Source organism: Pseudophryne corroboree, chromosome 4 (genome assembly GCF_028390025.1).
Source record: "Pseudophryne corroboree isolate aPseCor3 chromosome 4, aPseCor3.hap2, whole genome shotgun sequence".
Taxonomy (NCBI): domain Eukaryota; kingdom Metazoa; phylum Chordata; class Amphibia; order Anura; family Myobatrachidae; genus Pseudophryne; species Pseudophryne corroboree.
In genome coordinates this window covers 299137725-299154940 of record NC_086447.1, presented here as the reverse complement: position 1 = coordinate 299154940, position 17216 = coordinate 299137725, and the positions used below count along the sequence as shown (strand labels likewise).

The following is a 17216-nucleotide window of genomic DNA, read 5'->3' as shown; positions in this document are numbered from 1 at the left end:
ACCGTGTCACACATCCGTGTTCTGTCACTGTCACCCCCACCGTGTTCTGTCACTGTGTTACACCCCCCGTGTTCTGTCACTGTCACCCCCCTCCCCGTGTTCTGTCACCGTGTCACCCCCACCATGTTCTGTCACTGTCACCCCCCCCCTCCCCGTGTTCTTTCACTGTGTCACACCCCCCGTGTTCTGTCACCGTGTCACACATCCGTGTTCTGTCACTGTCACCCCCCCCCCTCCCCGTGTTCTGTCACTGTGTCACCCCCACCGTTTTCTGTCACTGTCACACACCCGTGTTCTGTCACTGTCACCCCCCCTCTCCGTGTTCTGTCACCGTGTCACCCCCACCGTGTTCTGTCACCGTGTCACACACCCCGTGTTCTGTCACTGTGTCACCTCCCCGTGTTCTGTCACTCCCCCCGTGTTCTGTCACTGTGTCACCTCCCCGTGTTCTGTCACTGTGTCACCTCCCCGTGTTCTGTCACTGTGTCACCTCCCCGTGTTTTGTCACTGTCACCTCCCCGTGTTTTGTCACTGTGTCACACCCCCCGTGTTCTGTCACTGTCACCCCCCCCGTGTTCTGTCACTGTGTCACCTCCCCGTGTTCTGTCACTGTGTCACCTCCCCGTGTTCTATCACTGTCACCTCCCCGTGTTCTGTCACTGTGTCACCCCCCCCGTGTTCTGTCACTGTGTCAGCTCCCCGTGTTCTGTCACTGTGTCACACCCCCCGTGTTCTGTCACTGTCACACCCCCCGTGTTCTGTCACTGTGTCACCTCCCCGTGTTCTGTCACTGTGTCACCTCCCCGTGTTCTATCACTGTGTCACCTCCCCGTGTTCTGTCACTGTGTCACCTCCCCGTGTTCTGTCACTGTGTCACCTCCCCGTGTTCTGTCACTGTGTCACACCCCCCGTGTTCTGTCACTGTGTCACCTCCCCGTGTTCTGTCACTGTGTCACCTCCCCGTGTTTTGTCACTGTCACCTCCCCGTGTTTTGTCACTGTGTCACCTCCCCGTGTTTTGTCACTGTGTCACCTCCCCGTGTTTTGTCACTGTGTCACACCCCCCGTGTTCTGTCACTGTCACCCCCCCCATGTTCTGTCACTGTGTCACCTCCCCGTGTTCTGTCACTGTGTCACCTCCCCGTGTTCTGTCACTGCGTCACCTCCCCGTGTTCTGTCACTGTGTCACCTCCCCGTGTTCTGTCACTGTGTCACCCCCCCGTGTTCTGTCACTGTGTCACACCCCCCGTGTTCTGTCACTGTGTCACCCCCCCGTGTTCTGTCACTGTGTCACCTCCCCGTGTTCTGTCACTGTGTCACCCCCCCCCGTGTTCTGTCACTGTGTCACCTCCCCGTGTTCTGTCGCTGTCAACCCCACCATGTTCTGTCACCATGTCACCCCCCCCGTGTTCTGTCACTCCCACCGTGTTCTGTCACCATGTCACCCCCCCCGTGTTCTGTCACTGTCACCCCCACTGTGTTCTGTCACCCCCACCCCTCCCCGTGTTCTTTCACTGTGTCACACCCCCTGTGTTCTGTCACCGTGTCACACATCCGTGTTCTGTCACTGTCACCCCCACCGTGTTCTGTCACTGTGTTACACCCCCCGTGTTCTGTCACTGTCACCCCCCTCCCCGTGTTCTGTCACCGTGTCACCCCCACCATGTTCTGTCACTGTCACCCCCCCCCTCCCCGTGTTCTTTCACTGTGTCACACCCCCCGTGTTCTGTCACCGTGTCACACATCCGTGTTCTGTCACTGTCACCCCCCCCCTCCCCGTGTTCTGTCACTGTGTCACCCCCACCGTTTTCTGTCACTGTGTCACACACCCGTGTTCTGTCACTGTCACCTCCCCCTCCCCGTGTTCTGTCACCGTGTCACCCCCACCGTGTTCTGTCACCGTGTCACACACCCGTGTTCTGTCACCGTGTCACCCCCCCCGTGTTCTGTCACCGTGTCACCCCCCCATGTTCTGTCACCCCCACCGTGTTCTGTCACTGTGTCACACCCCCCGTGTTCTGTCACCCCCACCGTGTCACCCCCACCGTGTTCTGTCACCGTGTCACCCCCACCGTGTTCTGTCACCGTGTCACCCCCACCGTGTCCTGTCACTGTGTCACCCCCACCGTGTTCTGTCACCGTGTCACACCTTTCCCCAGGGGCCATAAGACACTGGATCATTTGCTTGCTGCACAATAATTATCCTAAATAAAATGTTAATGTGTAAAAAGGCTCTCTACCTGCCGTAATATGTGTAAAAGGGGCTCTACCTGGTGTAATGTGTGTAAGTGGCGCTGTGTGACGCAATTTGAATAATGGAGACTATTGTGCAGCCTAATATGAATCTGTATTATTTTTTGCCCACACCCCTTCCACATGAAGCCACGTCCCTATATTTTTGGCAAGTGGGGCGAGCTGCTATTTTGTATGTGGCCCTCGGATACTGACAGGAAATGTCAAGTGGCCCCTCAGCTGAAATAATTGCCCACCCCTGCCCTAGGGTGTCACGTTGGCCAAAAGGTAGCCCTGACGTAACAGCTATACTCAGGGATCCTGCAGATAGCGTGCGCATTCTGGTACACTACTCAGACCGGCGATTGTGTCGGCATGGGTTTATAGCGCTGTGGCAACGTGGACAGGTACCTTATCAGCAGAGATTGAGACCCTAGTATGTATACTTTTTGTGACACGTCTTGATAAAAGTGCGTAAGCACTGAAACGTTGATAAGCTACCTTATGCGTCTGTGATTTTATTTGGATATGCAGTCCTGAGTGCCGCCGCGAATGACTTTTGTATGGAGCTGTATGCTAATTGCAGCTTAATTCGGAGGGCACCGGGCAAATATACTGTGGAGATCATCCGAGTGCCGGATTATTGCATTATATATATATATATATATATATATATGTGTGTGTATATATAGAGATATATATATATATTTCTCTGACGTCCTAGTGGATGCTGGGAACTCCGTAAGGACCATGGGGAATAGACGGGCTCCGCAGGAGACTGGGCACTCTAAAAGAAAGATTATGTACTATCTGGTGTGCACTGGCTCCTCCCTCTATGCCCCTCCTCCAGACCTCAGTTAGAATCTGTGCCCGGCCAGAGCTGGGTGCTCCTAGTGGGCTCTCCTGAGCTTGCTAGAAAAGAAAGTATTTGTTAGGTTTTTTATTTTCAGTGAGATCTGCTGGCAACAGACTCACTGCTACGTGGGACTGAGGGGAGAGAAGCAAACCTACCTGCTTGCAGCTAGCTTGTGCTTCTTAGGCTACTGGACACCATTAGCTCCAGAGGGTTCGAACACAGGGCCTGACCTCGATCGTCCGTTCCCGGAGCCGCGCCGCCGTCCCCCTTGCAGAGCCAGAAGACAGAAGAGAAGCGATGAAATCGGCGGCAGAAGACTCCTGTCTTCATTAAGGTAGCGCACAGCACCGCAGCTGTGCGCCATTGCTCCCACAGCACACCACACACTCCGGTCACTGTAGGGTGCAGGGCGCTGGGGGGGGGCGCCCTGGGCAGCAATTATATTACCTTTTGGCACTTAAAATACACATAATACAGTCTGAAAACTGTATATGTGTAAAAAACCCCGCCATTAAGTTACATAAATCGCGGGACAGAAGCCCGCCGCTGAGGGGGCGGGGCCTTCCTCAGCACACCAGCGCCATTTTCCCTTAGCAGCTCCCCAGGCTCTCCCCTGCAGTATCCTGATACAAGAAGGGTAAAAAAGAGAGGGGGGGCACATAAATTTAGGCGCAAATAAGATATTTAAGCAGCTATTGGGTAAATCACTTTTTATAGTGTAAATCCCTGTGTTATATAGCGCTGTGGTGTGTGCTGGCATACTCTCTCTCTGTCTCCCCAAAGGACTTTGTGGGGTCCTGTCCTCAGTCTGAGCATTCCCTGTGTGTGTGCGGTGTGTCGGTACGGCTGTGTCGACATGTTTGATGAGGAGGGTTATGTGGAGGCGGAGCAGGGGCAGATAAGTGTGGTGTCGCCCCCGACGGGGCCGACACCTGATTGGATGGATATGTGGAAGGTCTTAACCGACAGTGTCAACTCCTTACATAAAAGGTTCAATGACGCAGCAGCCTTGGGACAGCTGGGGTCTCAGCCCGCGCCTGCCCAGGCGACTCAGAAGCCGTCAGGGGCTCATAAACGCCCGCTAGCTCAGATGGTAGACACAGATGTCGACACGGAGTCTGACTCCAGTGTAGATGAGGATGAGACAAATGTACAGTCTACAAAAGCCATCCGATGCATGATTACTGCAATGAAAGATGTATTGCACATTTCTGATATTAACCCGGTTACCATCAAGAAGGGTATTATGTTTGGGGAGAAAAAGCAGCCAGTGACTTTTCCACCATCTGATGAATTAAATGATTTGTGTGAAGAAGCGTGGAGTTCTCCTGATAAGAAACTAGTGATTTCTAAGAGGTTACTGATGGCGTACCCTTTCCCGCCAACGGATAGGTTACATTGGGAAACATCCCCTAGGGTGGACAAGGCGCTGACACGCTTATCTAAAAGGGTGGCACTGCCGTCTCAGGATATGGCCGCCCTAAAGGAGCCTGCGGATAGAAAGCAGGAAGCTATCCTGAAGTCTGTGTATACACACTCTGGTACACTACTGAGACCTGCTATTGCTTCAGCCTGGATGTGTAGTGCTGCAGCGGCATGGACTGATACCCTGTCAGACAACATTGATTCCCTCGACAGGGATACTGTTTTGCTAACCATCGAACATATAAAAGACGTCGTCTTATATATGCGGGATACCCAGAGGGACATTTGCCTGCTGGCATCTAGAATTAATGCAATGTCCATTTCTGCCAGGAGGGAGCATCCTTTCTGGCCAGAGGCAAAAGTAGAGGAAAGGAGCTGCACCAGGCAGCCAGTTCCCAGGAACAAAAATCCTCCCCTGCTTCCACTAAGTCCACCGCATGACGTTGGGGCTCCACAGGCGGAGCCAGGTGCGGTGGGGGCGCGTCTCCGAAACTTCAGCAACCAGTGGGTTCGCTCACAAGTGGATCTCTGTGCTGTACAAATTGTATCTCAGGGATACAAGCTGGAGTTCGAGGCGACTCCCCCTCGCCGTTACCTCAAATCAGCCTTGCCAGCTGCTCCCAGGGAAAGGGAGGTAGTACTGGCGGCAATTCACAAGCTGTACCTCCAGCAGGTGATAATCAAGGTCCCCCTCCTTCAACAGGGCAGGGGTTACTATTCCACAATGTTTGTGGTACCGAAACCGGACGGTTCGGTGAGACCCATTCTGAATTTAAAATCCTTGAACACTTATATAAAGAAGTTCAAGTTCAAAATGGAATCGCTCAGGGCGGTTATTGCAAGCCTGGAAGAGGGGGATTTTATGGTGTCGCTGGACATCAAGGATGCTTACTTGCGTGTCCCCATTTACCCACCTCACCAGGAATACCTCAGGTTTGTGGTACAGGACTGTCATTACCAATTCCAGACGTTGCCGTTTGGTCTCTCCACGGCACCGAGAATATTTACCAAGGTAATGGCCGAAATGATGATACTCCTTCGGAAGAAGGGAGTTATAATTATCCCGTACTTGGACGATCTCCTCATAAAGGCGAGGTCCAGAGAGCAGTTGTTGGTCAGCGTAGCACTCTCTCAGGAAGTGTTGCAACAGCACTGCTGGATTCTGAATATCCCAAAGTCGCAGCTGATTCCTGCGACGCGTCTGCTTTTCCTGGGCATGATTCTGGACACAGAACAGAAGAAGGTGTTTCTCCCGGTGGAGAAGGCCCAGGAATTGTCATCTCTGGTCAGGGACTTCCTGAAACCAAAACAGGTGTCGGTGCATCACTGCACGCGAGTCCTGGGAAAGATGGTGGCTTCTTACGAAGCAATTCCCTTCGGCAGGTTCCATGCAAGGATCTTTCAGTGGGATCTGTTGGACAAATGGTCCGGATCGCATCTTCAGATGCATCGGTTGATCACCCTGTCCCCAAGGGCCAGGGTGTCTCTGCTGTGGTGGCTGCAGAGTGCTCATCTTCTCGAGGGCCGCAGGTTCGGCATACAGAACTGGGTCCTGGTGACCACGGATGCAAGCCTCCGAGGATGGGGGGCAGTCACTCAGGGAAGAAACTTCCAAGGACAGTGGTCAAGTCTGGAGACTTCACTACACATAAATATACTAGAACTAAGGGCCATTTACAACGCCCTGAGTCAAGCAGAGCCCCTGCTTCAAAACCACCCAGTACTGATTCAGTCAGACAAAATCACGGCGGTCGCCCATGTAAACCGCCAGGGCGGCACGAGAAGCAGGATGGCAATGGCAGAAGCCACAAGGATTCTTCGATGGGCGGAGAATCACGTGATAACACTGTCAGCAGTGTTCATTCCGGGAGTGGACAACTGGGAAGCTGACTTCCTCAGCAGGCACGACCTCCACCCGGGAGAGTGGGGACTTCATCAAGAAGTCTTCACACAGATTGTAAATCGCTGGGAACTGCCACGGGTGGACATGATGGCGTCCCGCCTCAACAAAAAGCTAAAAAAATATTGCGCCAGGTCAAGGGACCCTCAGGCAATAGCTGTGGACGCACTAGTGACACCGTGGGTGTACCAGTCGGTTTATGTGTTCCCTCCTCTTCCTCTCATACCCAAGGTACTGAGGATAGTTAGAAAGAGAGGAGTAAGAACTATACTCCTCGTTCCGGATTGGCCAAGAAGAACTTGGTGCCCAGAACTACAAGAAATGATCTCAGAGGACCCATGGCCTCTGCCTCTCAGACAGGACCTGTTACAGCAGGGGCCCTGTCTGTTCCAAGACTTACCGCGGCTGCGTTTGACGGCATGGCGGTTGAACGCCGGATCCTTACGGAAAAGGGCATTCCAGATGAAGTGATTCCTACGCTGATAAAAGCTAGGAAGGATGTGACAGCAAAGCATTATCACCGCATATGGCGGAAATATGTTGCTTGGTGTGAGGCCAGGAAGGCCCCAACAGAGGAATTCCAGCTGGGTCGATTTCTGCACTTCCTACAGTCAGGGGTGACTATGGGCCTAAAATTGGGGTCCATAAAGGTCCAGATTTCGGCCCTATCTATTTTCTTTCAAAAAGAACTGGCTTCACTGCCTGAAGTTCAGACGTTTGTAAAGGGAGTGCTGCATATTCAGCCCCCTTTTGTGCCTCCAGTGGCACCTTGGGATCTTAACGTTGTGTTGGATTTCCTGAAATCGCACTGGTTTGAGCCACTAAGGACCGTGGAGCTAAAGTATCTCACGTGGAAGGTGGTCATGCTGTTGGCCTTAGCTTCAGCTAGGCGTGTGTCAGAATTGGCGGCTTTGTCATGTAAAAGCCCGTATCTGATCTTCCATATGGACAGGGCAGAATTGAGGACTCGTCCCCAATTTCTCCCAAAGGTGGTATCAGCGTTTCATTTGAACCAACCTTTTGTGGTGCCTGCGGCTACTCGGGACTTGGAGGATTCCAAGTTGCTGGACGTAGTCCGGGCTTTGAAAATTTATGTTTCCAGGACGGCTGGAGTCAGGAAAACTGACTCGCTATTTATCCTGCATGCACCCAACAAGCTGGGTGCTCCTGCTTCAAAGCAAACTATTGCTCGCTGGATCTGTTGCACGATTCAGCTGGCACATTCTGCGGCTGGACTGCCGCATCCTAAATCAGTGAAAGCCCATTCCACAAGGAAGGTGGGCTCTTCTTGGGCGGCTGCCCGAGGGGTCTCGGCTTTACAGCTTTACCGAGCTGCTACTTGGTCGGGTTCAAACACATTTGCTAAATTCTACAAGTTTGATACCCTGGCTGAGGAGGACCTTGAGTTTGCTCATTCGGTGCTGCAGAGTCATCCGCACTCTCCCGCCCGTTTGGGAGCTTTGGTATAATCCCCATGGTCCTTACGGAGTTCCCAGCATCCACTAGGACGTCAGAGAAAATAAGAATTTACTCACCGGTAATTCTATTTCTCGTAGTCCGTAGTGGATGCTGGGCGCCCGTCCCAAGTGCGGACTCTCTGCAATACATGTATATAGTTATTGCTTCACTAAAGGGTTATTGTTATGAGCCATCCGTAAAAGGAGGCTCAGTTGTTGTTCATACTGTTAACTGGGTATTGTTATCACAAGTTGTACAGTGTGATTGGTGTGGCTGGTATGAGTCTTACCCTGGATTCTAAATCCTTTCCTTGTTGTGTCAGCTCTTCCGGCACAGTTTCCCTAACTGAGGTCTGGAGGAGGGGCATAGAGGGAGGAGCCAGTGCACACCAGATAGTACCTAATCTTTCTTTTAGAGAGCCCAGTCTCCTGCGGAGCCCGTCTATTCCCCACGGTCCTTACGGAGTTCCCAGCATCCACTACGGACTACGAGAAATAGAATTACCGGTGAGTAAATTCTTATTTAAAGATGCTGTCTTAAGAGATATATATATATATATATATATATAAAACATGCCGAAAGAGACATGAGTCTACTGGGTCCTAGAGACAAAGCTATGTCGATTTCTGCTTGACGTGTCCTGTAGAATATGCAATGGACAGATGATGCCGACTTAAGAGGCATATGGAAGGCTGAGGATTGTGTGGAGAAGTGTTCTCGGACCTGGTCTCCACAGCTATAGCTGGTAATTCTGATATTTTGCCTTATATTCCTGCACAGCCTAGGGAAGCACGACATTATCAAATGCAGCCTTTCGAACAAAGAAACAAGAAAGTCCGAGGGCGTCCTTTCTTGCCAGAGGCGGGGGCAGAGGAAAGAAGCTGCACAACACAGCTAGTTCTCAGGAACAGAAGTCCTCCCCGGCCTCTACAAAATCCACCGCATGTCGCTGGGGCTCCACAGGCGGAGCTAGGCCCGGTGGGGGCACGCCTTCGTAAGTTCAGCCACAAGTGGGTTCACTCCCTGTTAGATCCCTGGGCAATAGATATTGTGTCTCAGGGATACAAGCTGGACTTTGAGGAGATGCCCCCTCACCGACGGCCCTGCCGGCTTCCCCCCACGAGAGGGAAACAGTGTTAACTGCAATTCACAAATTGTATCTTCAACAGGTGGTGGTCAAGGTTCCCCTCCTTCAACAAGGAGGGGGTTATTATTCGACCATGTTGTAGTCCCGAAACCGGACGGTTCGGTCAGACCCATATTGAATTTAAAATCCCTGAACATATACCTGAAAAGGTTCAAGTTCAAGATGGAATCGCTAAGAGCGGTCATTGCAAGCCTGAAAGGGGGAGATTTTATGGTGACTCTGGACATAAAGGATGCATACCTTCATGTCCCCATTTATCCACCTCATCAGGCGTACCTCAGAATTGCGGTACGGGATTGTCATTACCAATTTCAGACGTTGCCGTTTGGTCTCTCCACGGCCCCGAGAATATTTACCAAGGTAATGGCGGAAATGATGGTGCTCCTGCGGAAGCAAGGTGTCACTATTATCACGTACTTGGACGATCTCCTCATAAAAGCGAGATCAAGAGAGCAGTTGCTGAACAGCGTATCACTTTCTCTGGAAGTGTAACGGAAACGCGGCTGGAGTCTATATATTCCAAAGTCGCAGTTGGTTCCTACAGCTCATCTGTCTCTCCTAGGCATGATCCTAGACACAGACCAGAAAAGGGTTTATCTCCCGATAGAGAGAGCTCAGGAGCTTGTGACACTGGTCAGGAATCTATTAAAACCAAAACAGGTGTCAGTGCATCACTGCACTCGAGTCCTGGGAAGGATGGTGGCATCATACGAGGCCATTCCCTTTGGCAGGTTCCATGCGAGGACCTTCCAATGGGACTTACTGGACAAGTGGTCCGGATCACATCTTCAGATGCATCGGTTAATCACCCTATCCCCCAGGGCCAGGGTGTCTCTCCTGTGGTGGCTGCAGAGTGCTCACCTTCTCGAAGGTCGCAGATTCGACATTCAGGACTGGGTCCTGGTGACCACGGATGCAAGCCTCCGAGGGTGGGGGGCAGTCACACAGGGAAGAAATTTCCAAGGGCTGTGGTCAAGTCAGTAGACTTGCCTTCACATCAACATCCTGGAACTAAGGGCCATATACAACGCCCTACGTCAAGCGGAGTCCCTGCTTCGCGACCAACCGGTTCTGATTCAGTCAGACAACATCACCGCAGTGGCTCATGTAAACCGCCAAGGCGGCACAAGGAGCAGGGTAGCGATGGTAGAAGCCACCAGAATTCTTCGCTGGGCGGAGAATCACGTAAGCGCACTGTCAGCAGTGTTCATTCCGGGAGTGGGCAACTGGGAAGCAGACTTCCTCAGCAGGCATGACCTCCACCCGGGAGAGTGGGGACTTCATCAAGAAGTCTTCACGCAGATTGCAAGTCGGTGGGAACTGCCACAGGTGGACATGATGGCATCCCGCCTCAACAAAAAGCTGCAGAGATATTGCGCCAGGTCAAGAGACCCTCAGGCGATAACTGTGGACGCACTGGTGACACCGTGGGTGTTCCCGTCGGTCTATGTATTTCCTCCTCTTCCTCTCATACCCAAGGTGCTGAGAATCATAAGGAAACGAGGAGTGAGAACAATACTCATTGTTCCGGATTGGCCAAGAAGGACTTGGTATCCAGATCTGCAAGAAATGCTCACAGAGGACCCGTGGCCTCTGCCTCTAGGACAGGACTTGTGCAACAGGGGCCCTGTCTGTTCCGAGACTTACCGCGGCTGCGTTTGACGGCATGGCGGTTGAACGCCGGATCATAGCAGAAAAAGGCATTCCGGATGAGGTCATTCCTACGCTGATAGAGGCTAGGAAGGATGTGACGGCTCAACATTATTACCGTATATGGTGAAAATATGTGGCTTGGTGTGAGGCCAGGAATGCCCCTACGGAGGAATTCCAGCTGGGCCTTTTCCTTCACTTCCTACAGTCGGGAGTGACTTTGGGCCTTAAATTGGGTTCCATTAAGGTTCAGATTTCGGCCTTATCCATTTTCTTTCAAAAAGAACTGGCTTCTCTGCCTGAAGTTCAGACGTTTGTAAAGGGAGTGCTGCATATTCAGCCCCTTTTGTGCCTCCAGTGGCACCTTGGGATCTTAACGTGGTGTTGAGTTTCCTGAAATCACACTGGTTTGAACCACTCAAAACGATGGAAGTAAAATATCTCACGTGGAAAGTGGTCATGCTATTAGCCTTGGCTTCGGCTAGGCGTGTGTCAGAATTGGCGGCTTTGTCACATAAAAGCCCTTATCTGGGTTTCCATGCGGATAGAGCAGAATTGCGGACTGCCCACAATTTCTGCCGAAAGTGGTTTCATCCTTTCATATAAACCAACCTATTGTGGTGCCTGTGGCTACTACTGACTTGGAGGATTCCGAGTCACTGGATGTAGTCGGGGCTTTGAAGGTTTATGTAGCCAGAACGGCTAAGGTCAGGAAAACAGAATCTTTGTTTATCCTGTATGCTTCCAACAAGCTTAGGGCGCCTGCTTCAAAGCAAACTATTGCTCGCTGGATCTGTAACACGATTCAGCAGGCTCATTCTGCGGCTGGGTTGCCGCTGCCTAAATCAGTTAAGGCCCATTCCACAAGGAAGGTGTGCTCTTCTTGGGCGGCTGCCCGAGGGGTCTCGGCATTACAGCTTTGCCAAGCAGCTACTTGGTCAGGTTCAAACACCTTTGCAAAGTTCTACAAGTTTAATACCCTGGCTGAGGAGGACCTTGTGTTTGCTCATTCGGTGCTGCAGAGTCATCCGCACTCTCCCGCCCGTTTGGGAGCTTTGGTATAATCCCCATGGTCCTTACGGAGTCCCCAGCATCCACTAGGACGTTAGAGAAAATAAGATTTTACTTACCGGTAAATCTATCTCTCGTAGTCCGTAGTGGATGCTGGGCGCCCGTCCCAAGTGCAGACTTCTTCTGCAATACTTGTATATAGTTATTGCTTAAATAAGGGTTATGTTATGGTTGCATCAGGGGTGATCTGATGCTCCGTTGTTGTTCATACTGTTAATTGGGTATGTTTATCACAAGTTATACGGTGTGATTGGTGTGACTGGTATGAGTCTTGCCCTGGATTCCAAAATCCTTTCCTTGTACTGTCAGCTCTTCCGGGCACAGTTTCTCTAACTGAGGTCTGGAGGAGGGACATAGACGGAGGAGCCAGAACACACCAGAATCCAAATTCTTTCTTAAAGTGCCCTGTCTCCTGCGGAGCCCGTCTATTCCCCATGGTCCTTACGGAGTCCCCAGCATCCACTACGGACTACGAGAAATAGATTTACCGGTAAGTAAAATCTTATTATTCATGTGTTCTTGCATTAACATTGACTTTTTGCCACATGTATATCATCGTTCTTTTAGCTATTGTATGTGAAACATTCTCTATTACTGTTTGTCATGGTGAGGGAGAAAAATACTTCAACACACTTTACTTTCTAGCAGTGCAGCAAAAAAAAAAAAAAAAAATTCAGGGAAATCCTAAAGAGTGCATTTGTTGTTACTTTTGCTTTGTTAACAGTGACCGGTAAGTTCAAGTATTTAATTGACAAAATTCCCGGAGTTGGGGTCTCGTCCAGAAGGTTCTAGTAGTCAAATGCAGTGATTCTTTCTAATGCTGCTATTGACCTACCTCAAGCAGGAGCAGTGCAGTCAGTGCTCCTCCTGCATTGTGTCATCCTTTTAATGAAGGTTCACTGGGAGGGGGCATCACCATAATTGTTCATTTGAATAGAGCTTTTTGTAAGGGAAGGGATGGCGGGACAGGATGTTAGAGCTCTGGCCGTACGAGACACTGGGCCAGAGGTAAGTGAAACTTATCTTAGTGAACACCTAAGGTTTGGGTGAAGTTACCATTAGCATTTTTTGTGTTTTGCAGGTGGTTGGTTGTAAAGGATTCTTTCCTGTTGTACATGAAGATAGACACTGGTGCCATTTCTTTTGTTCATTTGGTTGATCAGGAATTCAATATAAAGATTGGAAAAAAGGACACAGAGACCCAGTATGGGTTACGCATAGACAATCTGTCCAGGTAAGCCCAAACCATTAACCTGTCTTTTTTTTTTTTTTCAACAATGGAATTTTTCCATTGTTTATTGTATACATTTACATATTATGGGCCTGCTTCTCATTCGTACACAACGCAAACTTATCTCTGGCCACCTGCTGTGGACTGAATGTGAATGAATTGCAGACAGACTGCTAATACGACACATCTATGTGATTGCACCGCTCCCCTCTTCTGTGTGTGAGGGTTGCCGTAATAATAATAATTATTATTATTATCATTATTATTATTATCATCATCAGAACTTACACCCACCCCATGCAAGGGATGCTTCTGAATTTGGCATACAGAAAGCCGTCACCCACCACACATCCCATCACAGCTACAAGGCAGTATTTTGTGTGTGTTTGCATTGATTTACTCAGAAACACCCAGATTGCAGTCACAATGCCGGCTGCCTGGATACTGGCAGTTGAAATACTGATGCCGGAATCCCGATACCTGTCAGAATCCCGACGCCGAAACGCCAGAAGTGGCAGGAGTCCGATGCCGGAATCCGGACAGCCGGCATACCATCCAGACAGGGGGTTCAGGAATAGGCTGCGGGAGAGGGGGGTGTTTATGGTAAGCCAGCGGGGAGGGAGGGTTAGGTTTAAGCCTCCCCGGGGAAGGTTAGAGTCAGGCTGCAGGGGAGGGAGGGTTAGGTTTATGCAGCAGAAACGGGGAGTTAGGTTTAGGCACCTCCGGTGGGTGGGTTGGGTTTTTTTTAGGGTCAGACACCAAGGGGGGAGGTTAGGGTTATCTTATGGGAACAGAGGTTTAGGGGGTAGGGGAGAGGGGGAGAACACCACAAACTCACCAATGTCAGGATTTCCACCTTTGGGATTCCGGTGTCGGTATTACAACTGCCGGGATCCACAGCTCCGGCATTATATATTGAATCCGTGATGGGTATGGCTCTGAATTGTGTACATTCAAAAACATGCACAGTATGAAAGAAATCACAACTGTATACAATGCCGCATTCCAGTGTGAACAAAAACCAGTCCCTATGTATTTTATTTTGTGTAATCCTTTTTATACTAAATTAAAATGGTTAGAAGTTTCCTATTAAAATCAAAATGAGATCTGGGCGCATTCAGTTCGTGCTTAGTACATTGCGCAAGTGCTAGGGAATAGGAATTGTTAAGGCTGTCTTAATTATTGTCAAGGAAATATATAGTGTTTTCCTAGATACAGAGTTTTTGGTTGAAGTTTACTTAGAAGCGATTTTTTGTGATGTTTTCAAACTGCCCAACATTGTATGCTGTCTTCAGAGCCGAACTGCCGGATTCACTATGCAGAGGTTAGATGTTGAACACTGAAACCACAGATGCGTCCCCATGCATCCAGCCTCAATACACCAAGCTGTGTGGGTTGCTTGGCGTGAGTGAGCTGACAGGTCCCGTGCAAATCTGCTAACTTTGAGCCTTTTTTTTTTACCCCGAAAATGCGTCTTAGTTACAACGCAATGCGACTAGAACACACGAGGAGACTGCTGATTAATTGAATATATGAAACTTGTATATTGTGTGTGACGGAGTCTGTATATGGAGCAGAACTTGTATTGGATAAAAGCTGCTGCTGTAGTACTTCATATACATGTACAGATTCAGAGACTCGGTCGCACACAGATATGCAAGTGTCATATAGCAAAGTAATCAGCACAGTCTCTTGTGCATACTATCACATTTTGTTGCAACTAAGACATATTTTTGCCCAATAAGAAGCAAAAAAGACGCCCCAACGTTAGAAGATTATCACGTGACCTTTTGTTCCAAGAGGGTTTGTTTGGCGTGACTACAGCAAAGATGTGTGAGGACTTATCTGTACATCCCATGTATAGCAAAAAACTTGTTTTCACATTACACATCAAATCACCTTTGTAGAACCGCTTACGTATGTAATGCTCTGCTTTCTGTATCATTTGCTGAAAGGTTTAAGAATTTTACATTTTTCTTTGGCAGCATAATTGCGATTTGACAAACCATTAATGTGCACTTATATAAGCAACTAAAAAGAGAAAAACACTTGTCTATTTCAGATAATCTGTATCCCTATATTTCATTGTTTCTTATTTCAGATAAACAATATCCCCCTAGTCTCCTGTTTCTTATTTCTGATGATCTACAGTATATCCCCCTAGTCCTTGTTTCTTATTTCTGATGATCTATATCCCCCTAGTCCCTTGTTTCTTATTTCTGATGATCTATATCCCCCTAGTCCCCTGTTTCTTATTTCTGATAATCTATAGTCCCCTAGTCGCTTGTTTCTTATTTCTTATGATCTATATCCCCCTAGTCCCCTGTTTCTTGTTTCTGATGATCTATATCCCCCTAGTCACTTGTTTCTCATTTCTGATGATCTATATCCACCTGGTCCCTTGTTTCTTATTTCTGGTGGTATATATCCCCCTAGTCACTTGTTTCTCAATATTCATTTTTATTATTTTGTAGGTTAACAAAAGTAAATGGGAGTGGGGCACAGAAGAGAAAAAAGGGGGTATAAGGTTAGGGGGGGGGGGGGGGGGTACACAGACTATTCAACAAGAACATAATTGTACAGAGATTATTAAAAAAATCAACATACATGAAAACTACGTGAGGCCAAATCCATCCAACAGCAATTATATATTAGTTTGTCAATCAAGTTTCCATATATATCGTGGGAGTGTAAGGCATCTGGCGGACGATCATGCCAGTAGGCAGACCAAGAATACCAGCGTAGAAGAGGGCAGGATGGGGTAGAGGAATAGGCCACACCTGCCGTTTCAAATTCACAGTGTGATTGTACTGCCGTTGCTATCGCCGTTATATGGGGGATCTCGAGGGAACGCCATTGACGGGCTATTAGGAGTTTGGTGGAGATAAGTATATGGCCCAGGACGTATCGTTCACCTGGCGATAGGTCGCCATAATAGAGGTGGAGGAGAGCCAATCTGGGATGAGGAGTTATCTGGCGGCCTAGCACCAATCCTATAAGGTAAAAGACCGAGTTCCAAAGCGGGGTAAGCATTGGGCATTCCCAGAAGATATGTAATAAGGTCCTGACATTACCACAGTTGCGCCAACATAGATTGGATGTGGAGGGTTGCATCGCATGCAAGGGAGATGGGGTGAAATATAAACGATAGAGGAGCTTATAAAATAGTTCTATATGAGATATACATTTAGATACTGAACAGCAGGTACGGAAAGTCGTCTCCCATTCCTCCTCCGAGACGAAGCATCTAAGATCCGCCTCCCATTTCAATTGAAAGGAGGCTTTCTGTAGTGGCTGGGGGTTGATAATATAGTTATACCATTTAGTGATGCCTCCCCTACCCTCCCCCGTATCCAGGAAACTCTGAATGAGCTTAGGTAATGAGGATAAGGTGTAGGGGGGAGTGGAAGCCCCGTGAAGCCAATGTCTGAGTTGCAAATATTTATAAAATTCCCCATGCGACAACGAGAATCTTTCTTGTATTTGGACAAAAGGCAGGAGAGTATTGTCTACCATTATATCCTGAAGGGACCGGATTCCCCACATTCTCCAGGAGTCGAATCTTAGGTCAGGGATTAAGGCAGCTATGCCTGTCGGTGAGAGAGCACGGGTAGGGAGGCTTATATCGCTTCCTCTCTGCATCACCTCCAACCAAGCCTTCCGTGTAGATTGGACTGCTAGAGATCTAGTGGCTAATAATTTATCCTCAGTCTTCGGGAGTAACAGAACATCTGTCAGGGGGAGTGGAGCAACGAGCCCTTGTTCAAGGTGAACCCACGGTTTATGTGCGGGACATGAAAACCAGGATCCTATTTGTGCAAGGCAGCATGCTAATTGGTAGGAATGTATATCTGGGTATGCTAGACCCCCATCTCGTTTGGATCGAATCATCATTTTTCTGGCTAGCCTCGGCTTCCTACCCTTCCATACATAAGAATTGAATATAGCATTAAATTTAGACAGAAGATAGGTAGGCAGGAGAACAGGGATGGCCCGAAATAGGTACATGAGCCTGGGGAGGAGTGTCATCTTCAGCGCGGCTATTCGCCCCAACCATGAGACGTGATGCATCATCTAGTCAGAGACCAGAACGGTAAATCTACGTAATAGCGGTGGATAGTTAGCGGAGATCAAATCGTCTAGCCTCTGAGTGATGTGGATCCCCAGATATTTGAGGCTCTCTCAGTGTCCAATGAAAGAAGCAATAAGGGAGCATCTGACGCTGAGAAGGCGTCCAGCACATTTAT

General features: G+C 49.2%; 1 protein-coding gene across 4 annotated transcripts in view; it reads left to right on the top strand.

The window, feature by feature from the left end:
* PLD1 (phospholipase D1) overlaps window positions 1-17216 on the top strand; it is a 497457-nt gene that overhangs the window by 305287 nt on the left and 174954 nt on the right. For all 4 annotated transcript variants that reach the window (XM_063916252.1, XM_063916253.1, XM_063916254.1 and 1 more), the window contains one exon: window positions 12820-12972. In XM_063916252.1, the coding sequence (XP_063772322.1) occupies window positions 12820-12972 (153 nt within the window). The remainder of the gene's footprint in view (window positions 1-12819; window positions 12973-17216) is intronic.